We start from the raw sequence: 21,417 nt of genomic DNA, 5'->3' as shown, positions 1-21,417 counted from the left end.
AAAAGATCGCAATTTGTAGGATTTTGCTGAATGAAAGTTCTTATAATAATAATGTATGATAATAAAGTGACATATCCAATCTTTAAAATCCTTGGGCATCGGCAATGCCCGAAATACAGTGCGGGCGACGCGTCGTAAATCGCGACGCGAGTCGGCAAGGGCCTTTGTGTGGCCTCGACTTGGCACAAACATACCTAGCACGACGGACAGCTATGTAATATACATGAACGCTGAAGGCTACTAGGTACGCGGCAAAAACAATTCAAGTTCTTATGTTGCTAGTTCAAATAATTAAAACGACTTTGTTCAAAACAGGATTCTTATGTAAGATGGGCTTATGGTTAGATGCGATTGCCTTCTAGATGATATAATTTTTCAAATACTTATAGCGTTTCTTGTTTCTAGGGACAGATATATATATAAACCAACAATGAAGTAGTATTCCGAAATTAAATGCAAAATCTACCGTTCAGCACTTTCTTTTTCTTCCTGTTTTAGATGAGGTAATCTTTACCGAAACCACTAAAGTCCCGATATTTCGATTCAGTAGAATAGAATTTATTCCACAGAGTGCAAAATTTTTAATAATGTTTGCATATCACCTAATTTTTGGCTAAGAAGTTCAATACTCGGTTACCTACTTTAATAAATGTCATAAAACTAAGGCGAAATTCGTAGACAGCCCCGAGACGATTTTACGAGATAAAGTTTCAAAGTTAGAAAACTTACTTCCCCGGAAGTTGCGAAAAAGTTCTGTCTTTAGAAAGTGGATGCGTTTGGAATTAATTGCATTAATAAAGTGCGGTGTTTACGGGTGGAGGCGGGCGGGGAAGGGGCGAAGGGTGCGGACAAAGGAGAGGCGCGGCCGGCGTCCGGCGATCCGCGACCGGCCTTATCACGGCACTCACTCGAAGTCCGCGGTCCGCGACGACCGCTTCGCGCCAACTTTCGGTAGTGACGTGTTCTGTGTATTCACAAACTACAAAGTGAACACGTGCCTAGTCGCGCAGTGCGCATCAAGCGTTTTGCAAAAATTGCAGTTCAAGTGCGTTTATAATAAACCAAAACGGCTGACCTGTCGAGAATTATAAACAAAACACACGTGCCAGCTCGCAAGTAAGTTTGTCAACATTTCTCACTTCTTGGACTTGTTTAAGAGTTTTTAATTACACTATTTTCGAATATGGCTAAAATTTAAAACTATATTTTTTTTATAGGGATAGTGTTTTTTATTGTGAAAATTCGGAATATCGGAGATTTTAATTTGATATATTTTATGCTGCATTTACCTATGCGAAAATAAATTAATGTATTTTCATCCGCGTAAAAGTCATTGAAATACTTTAAAAATAAACACTTTGTTGTAGTCCCCATTATTTAGGTACCTAGAAAATTCTAGGGTAAAGTGTCTAATTATGTAGAAAAAAATACCTAGAAGGTACTTACATTATAAATATCCAAAAAAAATTTTGATTAAAACTTATATAATAAACATGAAATTATCTGATCTGAATATCTAGTTCTAGTAGTGTTTGTTGATCGATGGTGAAACCTGAATTTTTAATATACATAATTTTATAACAGAGCTTATATGTGCGAGTTAGTTTCTTTTTAATGATTTAATAAGTTGTCAGCTTTTTTAAATTTTTGTAAATTGTCTTTGCACAAATTACAAAAAATACCTTACATATTGGCCTAACCTAAGACTAAGTTTTTTAAAACTAACCAAATTTACTAAAAAGTCTATTTTATAAGTATCTAATTTCATGACAAAGTTAGGTTTTAATATATGTAATATAAAATTCATATGAGAAATAAAAAAGATTCGCCTTTTTAAATAATAAGTATTGCTGCAGCTTTTAGTTCCATTCGTATGCTTGCATAAATAGAGAGATGGTTAAAACTTGTGGTTAAATTATTTTTCCTACCGTATAAATAGTCTTATCTATTCGATAACAATTGATTTCACTTCCAAAACAAAAGTAAATTGCAATACTGTCGTGTTATGATCAAAACAAAATACACAGCTATATTGATTGTCGCGCGATTATAATACTCATACCGCCATCTATCGCGACCCACCGCAAACAAACGTCACAAGGTCACCATGTCAACGACCCAACAACTTTTGCCGCTGAGTGTTGTCGTAGGTCATAATTTTATGCCTTCTTTTTGTTTATCTTTTTCGTTACTTTATCGTCATATTAAAACAAATAAACTTTAGTTCCGATATAATTTTTTTATGATTCAAATTTGGCTGTACACTAATTAATAATAATATGTGCTCTCATGTAGGTGTTATGAGACATTATAAAACTGGTTTGTAGTGTTATTATATGCTTTCAAATAGATTTTTAACACATTGAATGCATAAACAATGGATACAAAGTAATATAGCCGGAAACCAAAACTTTTTAAGCGGATTTTAACTAAGTAAATATGAATGTTTGAAAATATGGATGATTATTGATTGTATAGGATTATATTTCGGAGATGGAAATGGATTAAAAAAAAGAACGGGACGTTCGCACGGATCCGAGTAGATGTCACCGCTATTTTGACCCCCCCCCACTCGGATCCAAGAAAAGGAGCACTTAATGTGTTAAACCATCAGTATTGTAATATTATCCGCATGTAATAATCTGCAAACTATTATCGTAAGGATTTATTGGTTCGTGATTGTGATTTATAAAATCAAAATCATGTTTTAGATGTAATTCGATTTTTATAACACAATACGCTCGCTTATGTTCTGTATGATTTTGACATTTTAATTAACTCTATATTGTTTTAATTGTTACAGTAAGCGAGAGCCCAAAATGAGCACAAAGGGCAAGCGGCCAATGCGTGCCTTGACCCCTGGCGATAAGATCGAGGCCATTCAGCGAGTTAATGATGGTGAATCCAAGGCTTCAGTTGCAAGAGACATTGGTGTTCCCGAATCTACTCTTCGAGGCTGGTGCAAGAATGAGGACAAACTCCGTTATATGACATCGCGTTTGTCATCACCCGAAACTGATAAGAGCAATGATGGAGAACCCCCAGACAAGAGGGCACGAACGGAATCCCCGACTGCCCCCCAATCGCCTGCCACTGCTGGTCTTGATCTCACTTCTTCCGTCAGCGTACCGCATAGTGTATCTCAACCGATTCCGTCTGCTGACGTACCCGTCGAATTGACCACTAAACGTGCTGAGCCCTCTCCCCCGCCCCATGCCCCTCGTGACCGCCGCCCTGACCCCGGAGCCAGTGTCTCAATGAGTGCTATTAGCCCACTATCCGGTCTCGGCCATTTGCCGGGCCTCGCTCACTCACACTTAGGACTGAGCTTTAATGAAATTGCAACCAACTTAACCTTATTAGCTCAACTGAATCCTGGCCTATCAGCTCTATCCGCTCAACCCGCAAGCCGTGCTTTACGTTCTGTACGCTCCCCCAAACCTTCTCATAATGGTGTCTTAAATCTCAATGACAACAAACATCGTAGCAAATCCAGTCATTCCACGGATCACTACAGGCACAGTTCCAAATCAAGTCACCATGGTGTCCCACAGAATCCTGCAAATCAGCCTGTCGACGATACACTGTGGTATTGGCTCAAGACGCAGCAAGCTATGCTCGATCTAACTGCACAGACAACAGCCGCTCATCCCTTACAGTTAAGTAAGCCTAGTGAACCGACATTACCACCAAAACCCGTTGCTCCCGCGCCTCCCATTGGCTCCCATCTTGACTATAATAGGAATTCTTGGTTATGGCAATACTACAAACAGTTCGGAGGGGCCATGCCATTACCAGAAGATAAACTTAAGTCAGCATCGCAGGTGCCAAAGGACAAAGCAGCGGAAAACATTCTGTACTCCCACTTAACAAAAGGTAAACCAGAAGAACACATCGCAACTTTAACACCCCAATCGCCACCGCGACACCAACAGGACGTTCAGAGGGTTCCAGATCATGAAGAAGCACGCTTGACTGAATCGGAAACTTTAACGAGCCCCGAACTGGGTACTGAAAACAAAGAGCCTGTCTCCGATAAAAGCTCGGAAACCGGCAGAAGTCAGATAAAAGCTCGAACTGTGCTCGACAACTTACTATTTAATAACTCGAACCAACCACAAGGAAGTGAGGATGCCAAAATCAACAGTATGTACAATGGCGGATGGGAGTCGGGCACGGCAGAGGCCCTAGAACATGGGGAGAAATTCTTAGCGTGGCTAGAGGCGAGCGGTGACCCTAGCGTGACGCGTATGCACGTGCACCAACTGTCTGCCCTGTTGCATAACCTGCGCACACGGCGGGCGGCCGTGACCGTTGCACCCGCTGGGACCACCGATGGCGCACGTCGGAAATAAGCGTCCAGACGGGAACGCGCTCGCTACAGGGAATACATCAATTACATTGTACATAGTCATAGTTATTTCGTCGCCAGTAAGCGTTCACTTGTGATATGTGTAGCCAAATTTTGCGTAAATTTTTTCTTTGTTCTAAAAGAAAAGCTATGCATTATCCTTTATTTTAGAACTAAGTTATAGATAAGTCGATTCTGGCGCTGTTCTCTTAAGCTTCGTCGAGTGTATACACTTTTCACTGATAACAATTTTATTATAATATAGTAGACAGTCAGCATAATGCATCAACTAAACACATACTTTTCCATGCACATATGTTACGTGATTAGACTAAGTAGTACTGGTGTATGTTTCCACTTGAATATTACATTCCTAGCAAAACTATTGTAATAGTCCAAATCCCTGTGTTCTACCTCAAGTCGTATCTATGCTAAGTCACGGCGCTTCGATCGCTTCATTATTTGTATATTGTAGCCGATAGAGGAGTACAAAAACTGTTGGGTGAGTAGATACCAAAAATCGAAAGGATAGGTAGTAATCAATGTGCCAATCGTGCGAGAACTTGTTAAGATTTAAATATTATTATTATGTTGATGATGCGCAAGTAATTGTTTTTATTGCTCAGTATTTTATAGTAGACCTGTGTCTCGACTCGGAATTGTATTATATGTTAACTTTAACAGTTAAGGATACTGTGATCAAAATTATAAATTATTGAGAGATTATTAATATTATAAGAACATTCCTATGAATAGAGTGTATTATCTTAATGTTAATGTCCAACTCCAAGGAGATGGAAGTGTCATTAGAAGAGTTCAAATCTCTATTTCTTTTTCTCTATTGTTAGAATAGTTAACTTACATTTCGTGTTGATGGTACCTTTTAGCTCCACTGAATTTTTCGAGAGATTGATATTTTGTACAAAATTAAGATTATAAATACTCCTACACAGAGTTTGTGAACTTGAAATGTTAAAGAAATAAAAATGATTGAACCTTAACTCTGGCTTTTATTTGTCAGATAATATATAAATATATTTTTTCATCCAATTAAATACTTACAACCTACTGGAAAGTTTCTTTATAAACTGCTTACAAAGTACGTATTATAGTTAAATTATGCATGATAATCGAAATTAAAATACGAAATCGAAAATCGCTAATAATTCTGTAAGTTTTGATATTTCTGAAACTTTAAGAACGGCTGGCGCCATCTAACAAATGCAAAGAAAACATCTAAAGGGATAGCTCTTTTTAGTTTTTAAATCTTCGTTTAGTCACGTTAAATAAAGTTACGACTAAATACAGTTAAATTATTATTTTTGGTTTATTTTTAGCCTTTTTCAATATAAATATATTAGTCACGTCAGTGACATCTAGCGAATATTTTATGAAACAACTACTACATATCATAAAGCCACCTTCATATTATGTATTCCTTAGTTACCTATATAGTTCAGTTATTTAATAGCTCCTAAGTTTAAATAAAATAATTACTCACGTGCAGCATTGGTTTGTGGAGTGGTTCGAAGTCAAAATAGTCAGACATAAATGCCGCCACTCCTTGCCAAGTGTTTGTATCAGCGTAGCACAGCTTTGTTGGACGAATAGTGGTGCATACCATTTTCTATGAAAAGAGGTTCTATTATTTTTTAACATATTCTTATTTTTAATTGAAATTACCCGCTTGCTACTGCATGGTCACTTGATGTTAATTAATACAGGCGCCAAAAGTTCGCGAAAGCGTTTCAGACTTGTATTAAACACTCTTGTCTGAAAGAAAGAATGAGTCATGTATGTGGAATAAGAAAAGTATTCATATTATGAATATAATACGTTCAAGATTTTATATCAGTGTACAAGCACTGTTAAATCTTAACATAAATGACTTATTTGTATTTAGCTTTTATACTGTTAGTGCTGACCTCTATACGTCGACCTGAGAACGTTTGAATTTGATAATGAAACTGCTATGCAGTATTGCCTAGACTCGCCTTAAGATGTCGTTTATTGGCAAACCATCAAACGTAATACTAAAATAGAAAACGAACCACGTCTACTAAATCAAACTCTCTAGTATTGTAATTAATAACGAGTCTACGAGCTACTGCTATCATGAGATAAGAAATTAAATCACTTTGTCTACCTCTAGAAATTTATTTATCTATATGTTTTGTCTATTTATTTAATTGCATCAATACTATACAAACATCTATACAGGGTTATTGAATGAATTACCTGTAAACCGCACTCATTTGGCGCCTGTAACAATAGTGGTTTTCGTAACTTATAATGAAACTGAAACTGACGTCGAAAATTTTCCGCGTAGGCCAAAATGAGTCTTTCCTTATTATTATTGGTGTAATAGCTTTTTGGGAAACAAGTTCTGGTCTCAAACACAGGTTCCGTAATTTCGGGCCAACACAAATTAATAATACCGAGTTCGTAAATTGCATTATTCAATGATTGCACTGTTAATGGTTCTAATATGTCTTTTAGACTGAATATGTTTGGTGGAATCTCTTCGATATCATTTTCTTCAACGGGTCGATTGAAAATCTCACTTCCAATAGCTTCGTTTACTTCGAGAACTGTGTCGAGGGTCTCCAAGTCGGCTTTCTTTTCTTTGTCTCCAGTTGTTTCAGAAATAACTTTCACGGTACTCATATTATTATTATTTAATTCACAAGTTAACTAACGGAAATATTTATGTAAATCTGGTTATTTTATTTTAAAAAATATTGACTGATATTTTCAGGATTTCAGTTGCTAGGTAACTTGATCAAACTGTTTACAGCTTGTACAAAGATTAACATATTGGCGCCTGCTTCTTATTGACTGCAAATTCCTTCATGAGTTCGAGTCTAATTTATGTTTTCATTTATTAGTTATTTTAGAATCATTCTAGTTTTATTTTAAAGAATTGTTTGGTTATGGTTTTGAAACCGTCATTAAAGTTAAGTACGGTATATTTAACTTTAATGATATATCGTATCGATATATAATTAATAATATATTGTATTTAACTAAACCAATTAATATATCATACCTATTTAAATTTTCGGGATTATATTTTATTACCCCGGTCATTTTAAGATGCTTTGATCAATATTCAAAAAATTAAAAAGAAAAGATATAGTCTCCAGGCGATCGTTTGATTCTGAATATGAGTATGGAATCATGGGAATTCTTAAATTTTTATAAATTTTGCAAGCATTGTTTTGTTGTGACTTGGGCATGTGCTTACGGGAAACAGAATTTGGTGAAAGTCACCATCGATCCATCCAATGATATATTAAAAAGTTAAGTTTAAATTAGGCATTAGTGGGTGTCATTATCCTCTAGTATGACCAACAGTATATTGTGTACATTGTTTTGATGGGAAGCATAAAGGCGAACTAACATATTACACAAAAAATAATAAGTAAGACATGTATGGGCGTAAAACTTTAGCCTGGCCGGTAGACAGATTTTCCAGAATAATTAAATTTGAAGTTGACAGAGGAAGTCTGACGGTCTGGCTGCTGACAGTTGACTTTAAGTTGAACTTAAGGCTAGAGTGCTAGTCGCTAGACAGTAGCCACTAGCCACTAATTTTCGCTTTTCAATTTTCATTATCCAATAATCAACAAAGACTTTTCAAAATTTATTACGATGTATCTTAAAATTTGTTCAATTTTATATAATAACGTACTTAAACGGCACCTTTAAACATGTTTATGCTTTAATACATTTTAATTTATCAGTGTGACTAATTATTGTTATTACCAATATTCTATTCAATTGATTATTTTCCGTGTTATTTAGGTATTGTGTCGTTTTGGAATAAGCTTATCGTGCGCAGTCGTGTTCAAGCTCCAAGGTACAAATTACGTTTACAGTCAAGGGCGGAAGGACAAAATGGGCAACAAATCATCTTTATTATTAAGGGAAGAAGAAATTGCACAAATACAGGAAGAAACGGGGTGTAAGAACTTGGATATCCAATAAACATTATGATTTATCTATAAATATTTCTTAAACATTTTAAAGGAACTATTCTGTTTTTGTTATAGTTACTCCTAACCAAATAGAGCGCCTCTATTCAAGATTTACGGCTCTGGATAAAAATGATTGTGGTACATTGTCTCGTGAAGATTTTCTTCGTATTCCCGAACTCGCAATTAATCCATTAAGTGAACGAATTGTGTCTGCTTTCTTTGCTGAGAGTCACGATGACCGAGTGAACTTTCTGCAGTTTATGCGAGTATTAGCTCACTTTAGACCTATAAGAAAAAACAGGGAGAATAAACTAAACAGTCGGGAAGAAAAGCTAAGATGTAAGTATGTAATTTGTTAAGTTTTCAATTTGTATCTTTGTTATCTATTTTATCCAATATGTATTATCATTTTAATTTAAAGGTTAATTATGTATTTATGTATTATATGTGTATTAAATTAGCTTTATAATTTATTAATGTACAAAATGTATATTTGCAGTTGCATTTTCAATGTACGACCTAGATAATGATGGCAAAATATCACGAGATGAACTTCTAGCAATACTTCACATGATGGTTGGGGTAAATATAAGGTAAATAATGGTCATACATGTAATTTTTTGTTATAAGGCTTTATGTTACTTATTTAATAATAATGTACAATATTATTACTGAAGTAGCTTAAGTTACAAGAAATTAATTTAACCAATTATAATTACAGTGAAGAGCAGCTATCAAGCATTGCTGAGCGAACTATATTAGAAGCAGACACCAACAATGATCAAATGATTTCATTCGAAGAATTTGCACGGGCCCTGGAGAGAACTGATGTAGAACAGAAGATGTCAATTCGCTTCCTCAATTGACCACTAGGATCTTAAACTCTGCACAAATATGTTCTAACTGTAGTTGCTGTGACAATTACATTTAAGTTGTGTATTAGAAAATAGCTTCAAGGCTTGTATAATTTTGAGACTAATAAATATGGTGTCATTGATTTTGAGGTTTTAGCTAGCTATAACTTAAGTCTGAAATAGCCTTCCTTATACCATCATTCAAATGTGTATTTAACATACATAATATCTAATTGCATCATAATTTTTTTTATTTACTTTTATAGGATCGTAATAAAGAATATTAGCTTTATTGCAAACACTTTAACTGATGTTTTATATTATTATAATATTGTAAAATCTGTAAACAAGTAATATGTAATTGTAATGTTATTTGGTTATAGACTATTACATCACACACACACAATTTAATGCGTAATCAATATGTATTAAACATATTTTTATATAATTGTTTTAAACAATGTAAATCAATTAAACTTGTTACCAAAAATTGCATAATCTTGTATAATTATTAGTAATTTATTGATGTAGATGCAATATATTTTGTGACTAAATGTGAATTTTATTCAATTTTCTTCAAGATCGTTATTCTGTTCCTGGAAAGAAGGTACCGTCAAAAGCTTTGGGAGTTTACATGAACACACTTCAGTATAAATTTTGCGTGTGCGCCGCCCATATTAAATTTTGACAAATGGAAATCTTACCCTAAGCATAATACATATATCACTTTTTTTAAACAGACAGACAGGAGGACATCCTGTCTGTCTGTTTAAAAAAAGTCCTAGCATTGTGATTTTTGTCATTTGGTATCTGCATTTATGTTATACAAATTGAAGGAATTTACTAATCTACAAGGAAATTTTTAAAAAATCCTACTGTCAAGTAGGACAGCTATTCATCTTTGTCATTCGTATTTTCGACCACCAAATGCAATTCAGCCCTCAGATTTCTGTATATTTCGTCATCAATTTTTATTTCTTCAAGGATTCATTACGATATGTTCCTTCATCGAGCGACTTACAGACAGTCAATTACTGTATAACTGGGTTTGAACCTACGACCTCAGCGATGAAAGACGCACGCTAAAGATACTAGCTCAAGACTGCTCTTTAGAAAATAAAATTTATTTTTAAATATTCGCTACTCATTTACCTTATATATGGGTATTATCATGAACTTATGAACCAACTTGGAATATAAATAAATAAAAGCCTTTTTATTTCTTGCAAAAGAATAAAGTAAACTTAATTCATTATATATTTCTGGGGGCTTCTCCAAGGATCTCTGGGCATCTCGATTTTGGGTGAGTTGCATCCAGTTCGAGCAGTCTTCCCATCTTGTGACCAGTCAGTCAAATGCATAAAAAACATATGTTCCAACGAACGATTATTTTTTCTCATCCCTAGTTTTAGATCTCGTTAGGACTTACAAAGAAATTTGTGGACAAACTTACGAAATTTAGCAGTTTCATGGAAACTCAAATAACTTAGCATACTCTAATGACAGCTGGAAACCTCATTTTTTTTTCTTTGATAATTTACGGGAAGTTGGAAAAAAACATTGAATACGAGAAGGTTAAAGCAAACAAGGTTTCATTACAACTATTTATTTTTTATAATTACAAGAATGTTACATTAAATATGTTTATAACAGTAAATTGTTGGAAAAATCATTTACATAAATTAATTTTATAAAACATCACCAATTTGTCTTCCAACATCTAGAAGAGAAATTTATTTCAATTGCATTTACATATATAAACTTAAATATAGGAAATAATTACTCAGTACACATCTCAAAGTATATATGTGACCAATACACTATATGAATATCAAAAACATTTTGTCCCATTTTTGACTGTTCCTATTGAAAGAGACGGAAAATATTTTTTTTCAATGAATTGAACCTAAAGTATTGGATGTAACAGAAGAAACTGAATTAAATCAGAAAATAAAATTGCGCTTTACAGGTTAATGTCTTACAACTTCTACCAGCTGCAGGAAGAGCTGGTGTTATAACTTATTTCCTGCTAAGCGGTTGAAGACACCGCTAACTTCTTCAAGTGCTCCATGAATACTTGCAACGACACGTCATCCGTTAGTACAGGAGCTCCGCCATCCTGTAATACAATTATAATTACCAATTTCATAATATTTGCATATTCATTTAAACATTTAAATAGCACCACGGGCCCCAATAAATTAATTTAATGTAAATATTATATATGTATTTATATACTATAAGTGAAGTATATATATCATAATTAATAAAAAAACACATAAGCAATATAAAAAACACGTTTAACACACTAAGTAAAAAATCATATATCTATATTTAAACATTTAAATAGTACCACCGGCCCCAATAATTTAATTTAATGTAAATTTTATAAATATTTAAAGTAAATAATTGTAATTTATGCATTTACAACTTATGAGACAAAATTAAAATCAATTTCACATATATAAGCAATATAAAAAGCAAAAACATTTAACATACTAAGAAAAAATCATGTGGATTAGAACATTACAGGTTGCAAAATATAAAGCTTTTAAAAATGGATAAATCTTTAAATATTTTCATTGCAATGAGCTAATAAAATTAATAATGTAAATTTATTAATTCGTGCACAAACACAACATTAATAGAATTAGTAAGCCAAGCCAATTAAATAAAATGGTCACACTACCGCTGATGGAATCGGCATCGCCTGCGTTTCGTCGAAACAATGATGAAAAAGAAAAAAAACAATATCAATTGTCAATTCAAACCATGCTTCAATAAACAATCGTGCTAAATTCGCAGCCAAAAAATTAAATGCAATTGTTGCAATAAAAATAATTCTATTTCTTTTGTACTTAAAAAAATATTTCTAATACATTATTAAAATTCAACTCACCCCTCCATAGGCATACATGTTGTTGTGCGTCTGTGATGGATTCACTTTTGACAGTAAGAATCGTGCCTGTAATAAAAAATACATTATTAACTATAGGTTAAATAAACGTCTTTAATCACCAACCAAAACTCCTAATTCCGTTATGTACCTTTAAATTAAAATGACCACGAACATAGATAAAGAAATTCCTTTGTTTTTTAATAGGAAGATTGTGAAAGAAAGAGACAGAACTAACGGTACTATTTGTCTCATCTTATTATATATAAATCTCCTGTCACGATGTTTGTCCGCGATGGAATCCTAACCTAACGAACCGATTTTAAATTATATTGGCACCGTGAGCAGTTTGATCCAACTTAAGAGATAGCTTAGATCTTTAATTATAGTCGCAATTTTATTTTATTGCAAATATTTGTTACAATTCTAACAGATGGCGCTGTGTTAAAAGTACCAACGTTTCAATATGCCTTCCAAATAAGTTCGCCTACCGTTTCCCTTGAATAGTTTACTACTATGTAATATAACCAAAACCTTAGCTACAGCAACGCTTGGTCGAGTCTGCTAGTATTCAATAAAATATGCTAGTTCACCTCTCATAGTAATAGCAACACTGAAAATTTATCGAATTTTAACAACCAAAGCAACGAGTCATTTATAGCTTAATGTTTATAAAACATTTGCGATGTCCTCAATTCTCAATGCATTGTGGCGAGTTCTTTTTTGTACAATCGCTGTTTCATGTACGTTATCTCGAATAAACGCACACGGTCAACGCATAGACCGCATAAAAGGTTTTATCTATACACCGACGACTTAAAAACAGTTTTCTTAAATAGCTTTGAATATGGGTTTATGTACTTGTTACAGATTTTATATGCGTTTTGTTCTTAAGTGGGGTGCAAAAAGAAGATTTGGACGTGAACTTGCTAGTAAAGTTACAGCGATACAATATAAACGACATTAATAATGAGTAAGTTTAAATTATTATTATTATTAATTGGTGTGATTGGTACTGACATGTCTTTGAATTTTAGAGAATTACGAAAAACTTGCGCTCCTGAGAACTTTATCACGCATCCGACAATGACTAATGACGCAAAAGACACACTTGAAGGTATGGACATGGGTTTAATATTTTAATATTTCCGTATAACTCATGGCAGTTTGTTATTTACAGTGAGTGGTTTTATAAAGGACGGAAACGCATCATATTCGGAGGTCAAAAAAAACATAGACCGCATTAAAACTGAGAATAGACATATAGAATATACCAAGGGTCAACCTAATATAGAAAGCGTGATGAATTTCTGGACAAATATGGGAAAACGATCAGATGCGAAAGGGATAAGTGGTTCGTCAATTGAAGTACATAAAACACGACGTGCACAGGAATTTCAAAGTGATTTGTCTAAAAACTACTCGAACGATTTAAATGTAACACAAGTTATGAACAACGTAATATCAGGCAAAAATCAACATCACGCCATAGAAATATATAAATCAATAAATCCAGACCAACATAATTTCAATGCAGAAAGAATTGTTGTAGATCATAAAACCGAACCCATTTATTTTAATGTTCAGCCACCGCGTTTTGAACGTAACTTAGCTTTTAAAGCCTACGAAAATGTAAATTACGAAAATAACAATGTTAAAATACCAACTGAACAGAAAATAGACGATATTTTAAAAACAATTAATCAATTCAAATCCATGTTTAGCAATATTAATCCACACAAAAATGAAGACGTAAATAAAACACATGATCAACACAAAACTGTTTCAATATCAAAAGTAGAGGAAATAAATGCACCCGTGAGCCAAAATAAACTAGAACCATCACAAGTAAATTTTACTGATGAGTTGGTGAAGAAAATTGCTCAAAGTGTCAAAGATATGGTTTTACATGACTTGCGAAAAGAAATGCAAATAACAACCACAACAACTACACATAAAGGTAATGTATTGTTTAAATTTGAATGTTGAAATAACTTAAATTTATATATTATTACTGCCTTCTGTAATTTGATATATTTTATGCTTCAGTGGAAACAATTTCAATATTACAAAAGGATAATTTAAATAATAATGAAAATATTATGACCAAAGTGATGACAATACTCCAATCTTTGAAGCAAAAGCAAACGCTAAACATTCAAGAAAATATAAAACCTAACCAACCGACGCATAATTTACACGTAAACAATATTAATAAGAACGATCAACCTTTGAAGCAAGCAGATAAAAACTATCCCATCTATAGCCTAAGTCCACTGATTCATACATTTAACACTGAACCTCAAAACTCGAAGCAAAACCTGTTACGACCTATTACATTCCAAACAAATTCTTTGGAAATACCTCCCCTTGGAATACCAATCATGCATGATCTAAATCCTATCAACCAGAACATTATTGTCACAACATCTGCACCGTTTAAAAGTCACTATGAAAGCGACAATGGACCAAGTTACAGCGATAGTGCATTGATGAAAGTCTATCCTAAGGAAGTTCTTCAAAGTCCGCTAAGCGCTAAATTCTCTAAAAGATCTGATGATTGCCCCTTGAACCATCCCTGTGACCACAAAAATGAAGATATAATTAGATTCAGACTAAGCAACGATGGCAAAACTAAGTACGACACAGATTATTACGAGAAAATCAATTTGGGAAGAATCAAATCGAATAATGATGGATATTCGCGCGCTCCAAGATTCCATGAGAAACTGGAACGCATTGATCGTTTTGACTTAGGAGAGATGAATGAAGACTGCTGTAGATATCCAATAACACAGCAAATGGTGGAGTGTTGTAATGAGAAGATCAGAACAAGACAGCAGGCTACGTTAATCAAAAAGCGAGGTTCATACGACGACACACATTTTAGGAACTTTTTGAAAACACAACAAAAAGTCACGGATATGCTCGAACAAATACTCGCCTCCAAAACAAGAGACATGCCAGTCAGCGTGGAAACGACGTAATTGTAGAAGCGGCTGGCTTAAAGTGGAAAGTAAATTGAAAATACCTTCAAATTTAAATAAAAATGTTTGCTGTAAGCTAATTGTAATTTAAATCGAAATAAAGAGGAATATCAATCAATATTAATATTTTTTAATGCTTGAAACATAGTATAAAACTAGCGGTTAGTAAGGAGTAGTATGAATATGATTTTTCAGTTTAGTCGCCTTGTACGATGCGCATAAGATATTTCCCCAAGGGAAAAAATGAGGTAGTGCGTTCCAACATTCCTGTATACCGATTTTTCTATGTAATATACTATTTATGTAAGACAAAATTAAATATGAGGCCAAGAACCGTATAGGCCATTTTATAGATGGATGCAGCTACAAAACTCCATCTGCTGGTCGCGATAGGATGATAAATATTAAATACTCCATCATTTTTAAAACTTTAAATCATAGCTATAATACCTGTGAGCCGCCATGTTCAGTGTCAATATATCTTGGTACTGGGAAACGGCTCTGAAGGATCTCCTGCGCATCGTCGACCGGCGCTCGAAGTAACTGGGCGAAGCTTTCATACTCCGGCATGTCTTGGTAACGCAGAGCTCGCCATTGGGCTATCGTCTGTACATAGATACTTTTTAAATGCAAGATACATCTCAATTTTATTCATGTGATGTTACAAATTTGAGTTAATTAGTTTGAAAAATTAATAAGGCTTGGATATTATTATTCTTTAGCTAAATGGTTTCAATGTTTTTAGTATTACGTCAAAGACTTAAATGAATCTTAATAAACAAATTACTTATATCTAAGCTTAAAACATTATATTAGTTGAAGTATAGAAGATAATAATAACAAAATTAAATATATCTAACAATATATATAAATAATAACAAAAAAATATTAGTCATAAACAAAAAACTCACCTCTCCATGGTAAATCAATATCTGGAAGAACGTGTCCATAAGAAGTATACGGTCTGGTTGTATTGACGACGTATCTAGTAACACTGGCTCTGGTGGACCACCGAAGCTGTATGAGTACAGAATCGGCTGGATCATAATCAACGATTGAGTGAGATCCTCTCGCATTAACATGTGCCTGTATATTAATAAAAATATATTATTGTCTATGGTTCACGTGAGTACATTTAATTAATTTTGTAATAACTTCATAACATAAATATTTTTATGTTACAGGAGGCAAACGGCCTGGATGCTCAACTGATGTAAAGTGATACTGCCCATGGACACTCACATTGCCAGAAGGTTCGCAAGTGCGTCGTCGGCCTGGCTAACTTTACACTGTCATTTCATTCCAAAATTGGTAATATTAGATCAGTCAATCGTGTCTAGTATTATTTACATAATTAACCAGATGCGTTTTACAATAATTCAAATAAAAAAAAGTAAAAAAAAAAATTGTTATATGACAGTCCCCGTTTTTACTTTTAACTTTTAATGCGTTTTTTACTTATTGTATATAATTTTAAGTTAATAAGTCCAATTTAATATTTGTTATTTAGATTGTATTTCCGTGTTATGTGTGTTCTATGAATACAAAATTACCTGTAAAATGTTGTTTCATCTGGCGAGTTGTTGAACATCTGCAAGAACTGTGATCTTCGGAGATGATACATGAATTGCGGGTACAGGCTGAAGTTCTCCGATAGTCGGAAGCTGTTTGGATCGTCCTTGGCGTATTCGCCGAACTTCTGGCACTGAGGAATTCATATTTTATATGTTATAAACCATCTAGCGATGTCTGAGTGCACAGAATATATGTTAAATAATAATAATAATAGGTAAAAAAATAAAAGTGCGTTCATTCCCTGCAGAAGGGAGTCTCGGCCAAAATGTGGCATTAATATATCGATTAGCTAGATTATATTTTTATGAGGAAAGAAGTCAAAACAACCTGTCATGGTCTCAGATTTCTATATCTCTTTCATGATCATTTTTTAATCTAATAGGTAAGTAGGTGATCAGCCTTCAGTGCCTGATGCTCTACTTTTTGGGTCTAAGGCAAGCAAATTTAATCACCATGTTTTCCTTCACCGTTTGAGTAAATTTTAAATGAAAGAAAGAAAGTCCATTGGTGCTCAGGGATGAGAGTCACACGCTGAAACCACTAAGCCAATAAAGCCAATAAGAGAAATAAATAAAATATACTATATAGCCAATAACTATGTGGAATGTGAATCTATTTGTACCACTGTGAAATAAGAACATACATTGTTGGAAAATCAATATGGAGTTGGCAAAAGCTCAATCTTATTTACTCATAATAAAAGAAATATCATAAAGGTTATATTATAATATATTACTTTATGGCCCATGTAACTATATACTAACCAATCGTATGAGCATTCGATCAAGCCAACGAAGGACATCTGGACCATCTTCATGATCAGCTCGGTATACAACAAGTCGGGCCATTACCACCGCAGCTGCTTCCTGGTCAAAGCCAGCTGCTATGTGGGGAAGGTTGACGGCTGGGTCTGCCCAACTAGATAATAAAGTAATGCCCAATCAAAAAAAATAGACTAAATTGTTATAATCATAGATAAATTAATGGAAAATTAAATACTAGTACCAATTACATGTACCATTAATTAGTTTTTATATAACGGATCCGACAGACGTTGTCCTGTCTTTACGTCTTTAATTTGAAAAATTCAAACTTTTTTTTAATAAGCTAAAACATTCTGGACCATTTTGATGAAAATTCTTATTCAAATGTTATGACAATATCTAACGATCCAGCACATGGTCTACAAGAACACAATGATAACAAAACTTTTTTTAAATTTCGGGACAGACTAAAATTAAAATTCGAATATTATTTAAAATTTGACAGTGCGATGGTAGCGCCGTCTGTCGGATCCAATGTAAAATATTCCAAAATCAACAACTACTAATTAATTAAAAAAAACATTGTCCAGCGGACAAAATTGTGAATCTAAACCATTCTCGAGTCTCCACGAACACACAAATAATTTCATCAAAATTGGTCCAGTCGTTTAGGAGGAGTTCAGTCACATACACACGCACACAAGAAATATATATATTAAGATTATAATGTTCAATTAATAATATAGTATAAAAGTCATTATTCTGGTGCTTAAAGTTTGATTAGTTTTGTTTTTAGATTCCAATTAGTTTTACATATGTGACATTTTGGAATAGTACATACTTGCGAGCAATAGTGGTAACTCGTATGCGTCTTTGTCCGCTGGAGTGTTGGTAGTTGGTGATGAGCTGGACACAACCACGCCCTCCTGCTGGAACTGCTGCTGCCTGCTGGCTTACTACCTGTAACATTATAAAAGTATTAGTGTACTATGATACAATCAGACATATTTTTTTCATTACTTTAATATAAGTTCACAGTGAAAAAGCTACAATAAAATGGTATACAATCTGCAACAGTACTATTTAAAGGTGACATCAAGTTAAAATTGTAAATTAATTTAAAAATATTTTGTCCTTTCTAAGCAACAAAAATCATTTTTGCATTAGTAAAATCAAAGTAGGATTAAGTCATCTTAGACGGTTTGTTGACGGAAAACTATGTTTATAATAAAAATGTTTAAAAAAAGACAGTACCTCAAAAAATATTGCCATGGTAGTGCTCGGTGTGAAAGTACACATCTTCCACTGGCAAGTGTTACCCATTCCCACCTCTTGATCTGACACACATGGCCCCTTAACATTCAACGACACACAGGAGCCAATCGCACCACTTACTGAAATATATTTTAATATATGTCTCTCTGTTTTGTTAAAGTCAAAAATAATTTATTCTTAACCAATTATTTCTTTAAAAAATTATTTATTATTATTTATAGGTAACACAATGTACACTTATGAACGTCATAAAAATAAATATGTATATACATTAAATGCTTCAAATTTTACATTTACTGCCAATTTCAAATCAAGCACGTGGAAATATTTAAAGATGTTGTGTATATAAGATGCAGACAAAGAAAAAGGTAAATTTTAACATCCCATTATACCAAACTAATATATACATATATAAATTTTATTTATTTATTGTAATGATAATGTAAAACTCCGACACATTAGTAATTTTTTTGCTATACATATGACAATACAATTAAATTTTAATTTTACTTACTTTTTAATTCTCTACTACATTTCACCTCCAAGGTACCATTAAATGCCATTTTGTAATCGCCTTTCTGATCCTTGGCGAATACTCTCTGAAAGGTCTGCTTGAATAAGGAGGAGTTAAATGAATCTCCCATCACCATGTGGCCACTATAAGAAAATAACGATACATATAACTATAACTAATAAAGGTATTCAACAAATAATGTAAATTTAGTAACAATCCTCATCAAATTTAATTATTACCAAATTCTTATAGCTAATTATGATTTATTCCAGATTTATTTTTCATTGAAACCTTTTCTGAAGTTTCAATTATATAAGTAAAGTGACAACTTTTAAGAAACATGTCCATGATCTTGTTTCATTAATTAAAAAAGTTAAGTTAAAGAATAAAGGTATTTACCCAGTAGAGTTGCAGCATTGTTTCATTTCCATTAAACCAGTCTGATCCAATGCACAAGAATAAATATCAATAGCATGACCATTAGTTGCAGATCTGAAAGCTAGAGCCTCATAATGTTTAATGGCTTTCTTCATATACTTGGCATTATCCTTATGGATGTCATGGTGGGAACGAATGGGCTGCTTTAGCTCATCATTAACAACTTGGCCTGGCCCTTGGGAGCAAGGTCCTCCAAGGAACATCATGATTCTAGCTCCAGTGTTGGGGTAGGTCACTTCTAATAAACCAACAGCTAATGAAAGAGCTACTCCGCTACTTCTCAAGGGACGTTTTCCAACACCCAATGGCCAGGGATCACGACCAAGTTCACTAAGAAGGTCTGTTAAAGCCATATCACACTGCTTAACTGGTTGCAAGAAACGGTGAGCTGGTGGTTGTGGTTGTGGTGCTCCTTGCCTTTGTTGGGGGTTTGGTACATTAACTCTACCAATAGACAGTTGTTCTTGAATCTGCTTAGCTGACAAATCTTTTGTACCCTTAAATACATAGCACTTGTAGATGCCCTCAGTACCTGTAATGAATCATCTTTATATAGTGTTTAAATGTGTGTTTTATGGTTCACCAATAATTGTGCAAAATTCTATTTTAAAGGACATTACATTAATAAAAAATATGAGAAAAACAATAAAGTTAAGATTAACCAGTAGTAAGATTTGCTTACCCAACTCATGAATTTGCACCATACGGCCAAAGGTAATTAAACCAACTAAAGCATTTTGTGGCATTAAACTAAGTGATGTTTGTAGAGAATCTTTAAGAGCTCCAAGTTCTTCCTCATCCAAACATGTATCGACCACAAGCAGAAAAATTGGAGGCATGCTTTGAGCTCTTGTTATAGTATACTCTATAGTTGAGAAATTTGGTATTAGCTCAGCTGGCTGATGTTGTTCAGATATAGCAGCATATTGTGGTGGAAACTAAAATATTACAATGGTTACAGACATTTTAATTATCTAAAAACATATATTTTAATATTAACACAGAAAAGATTTACCAAAAATATACAAGAGAAGTTTATAAAATGGTAGTGTCTGACTAGTATAGAACAGTAGCACTATATACTTACAGGATTTCGCTGAAAACAAAAGTTGCAAACCCATAATTTTGCTCTATAATCTACTTGGCACATGGGATTCAAGACTGCCCGACATGTATTACGAGTGCACAAAACTGGCTCATACTGAATAGGAGGAAGATCTGGCCGCTCTTTCAACGGCTGATATAAGCTGACTAAGGGCACCACCAGTCTAGTTGCCTCAATCCTGCTTGAAGGCCATACATTCCATGTGAAGCGTATTCCGTCCCGATCTTCATTCTGCTGAATGAACTCTTCATACGTGGCCATAGTTGGTTTTCTTTATAAATAAGAAAACACATTAAGATTCTTAAAAACGACTAGTTAAATATGGCTCATTGTGAACTTTAAAATTAAATGATACAAACCAGTTTCTCATATGTGAAACTAAAAGAAGTTCAGTAACTTAACAATCTCCAACACACCAACACTTCATTTAAAACACTAATATTTATTAATCTTTAATTAAAACACATTAAAATCTAGTTAGCAATCGAGCTGATTTGGCGATTGTCAAATCAAAGACAATAAAACTAGAGAAACTGTCAAATCGCCACGTCATTTTAGGAAACGTAATAAACGATTTTTATTAAAAATTATAAACTTTTAATAACATATGTATTTAAATATTTCCATATAATATCATAAAAACAATAATTTTAAGTTTTTAGCAATTCTTATATAAAT

The 21,417-nt window shown here is 33.6% G+C and overlaps 3 protein-coding genes across 4 annotated transcripts; 2 read left to right on the top strand and 1 right to left on the bottom strand.

The window, feature by feature from the left end:
* The first annotated feature begins 880 nt into the window (after positions 1 to 880).
* Positions 881 to 5,352, top strand: LOC110997516 (protein distal antenna). The gene is made up of 2 exons (XM_022265707.2): positions 881 to 1,116; positions 2,804 to 5,352. Exon 2 carries the CDS (start codon positions 2,820 to 2,822, stop codon positions 4,353 to 4,355), a length of 1,536 nt encoding a protein of 511 aa, XP_022121399.2. The 5' UTR covers positions 881 to 1,116; positions 2,804 to 2,819; the 3' UTR covers positions 4,356 to 5,352.
* Positions 5,353 to 7,899: 2,547 nt separating this feature from the next.
* LOC110997524 (calcineurin B homologous protein 1) lies at positions 7,900 to 9,328 on the top strand. Its single transcript, XM_022265721.2, has 4 exons — positions 7,900 to 8,318; positions 8,407 to 8,670; positions 8,831 to 8,924; positions 9,053 to 9,328. Exons 1-4 carry the CDS (start codon positions 8,252 to 8,254, stop codon positions 9,195 to 9,197), a joined length of 570 nt encoding a protein of 189 aa, XP_022121413.1. The 5' UTR covers positions 7,900 to 8,251; the 3' UTR covers positions 9,198 to 9,328.
* A 1,715-nt stretch (positions 9,329 to 11,043) lies between these two features.
* LOC110997535 (protein transport protein Sec23A) lies at positions 11,044 to 21,258 on the bottom strand. 2 transcript variants are annotated; one of them, XM_022265734.2, is made up of 14 exons: positions 21,099 to 21,258; positions 20,722 to 21,010; positions 20,317 to 20,572; positions 19,596 to 20,166; positions 19,197 to 19,339; positions 18,662 to 18,801; positions 18,249 to 18,367; positions 17,408 to 17,561; positions 16,622 to 16,773; positions 15,980 to 16,154; positions 15,519 to 15,674; positions 12,085 to 12,150; positions 11,875 to 11,895; positions 11,044 to 11,304 (listed from the first exon to the last, which is right to left on the bottom strand). In XM_022265734.2, the coding sequence occupies exons 2-14, from the start codon at positions 20,998 to 21,000 to the stop codon at positions 11,215 to 11,217; spliced, it is 2,322 nt and encodes a 773-aa protein (XP_022121426.1). In that variant the 5' UTR covers positions 21,001 to 21,010; positions 21,099 to 21,258; the 3' UTR covers positions 11,044 to 11,214. The 2 variants fall into 2 exon arrangements, with proteins under 2 accessions (XP_022121426.1, XP_022121427.1); XM_022265735.2 differs by lacking the exon at positions 11,875 to 11,895.
* Positions 21,259 to 21,417: the final 159 nt, after the last annotated feature.

This window comes from Pieris rapae, chromosome 11 (assembly GCF_905147795.1).
Source record: "Pieris rapae chromosome 11, ilPieRapa1.1, whole genome shotgun sequence".
In the NCBI taxonomy this organism is placed as follows: Eukaryota; Metazoa; Arthropoda; class Insecta; order Lepidoptera; family Pieridae; genus Pieris; species Pieris rapae.
The sequence above is the reverse complement of the archived record's forward strand: the minus strand, read 5'-3'. Positions and strand labels throughout refer to the sequence as shown.

Excerpts from the sequence above, each read along its gene's own strand:
- LOC110997516 (XM_022265707.2), top strand. The coding sequence starts at position 2,820 with ATGAGCACAAAGGGCAAGCGGCCAATGCGTGCCTTGACCCCTGGCGAT.
- LOC110997524 (XM_022265721.2), top strand. The coding sequence starts at position 8,252 with ATGGGCAACAAATCATCTTTATTATTAAGGGAAGAAGAAATTGCACAA. Across the intron at positions 8,319-8,406 it reads AATACAGGAAGAAACGGGGT|TTACTCCTAACCAAATAGAG; the intron begins GTAAGAACTTGG and ends TTTTTGTTATAG. Across the intron at positions 8,925-9,052 it reads ATGGTTGGGGTAAATATAAG|TGAAGAGCAGCTATCAAGCA; the intron begins GTAAATAATGGT and ends TTATAATTACAG.
- LOC110997535 (XM_022265734.2), bottom strand. The coding sequence starts at position 21,000 with ATGGCCACGTATGAAGAGTTCATTCAGCAGAATGAAGATCGGGACGGA. Across the intron at positions 15,675-15,979 it reads TATTGATTTACCATGGAGAG|ACGATAGCCCAATGGCGAGC; the intron begins GTGAGTTTTTTG and ends ATCTATGTACAG. Across the intron at positions 11,896-12,084 it reads ACATGTATGCCTATGGAGGG|GCGATGCCGATTCCATCAGC; the intron begins GTGAGTTGAATT and ends GACGAAACGCAG.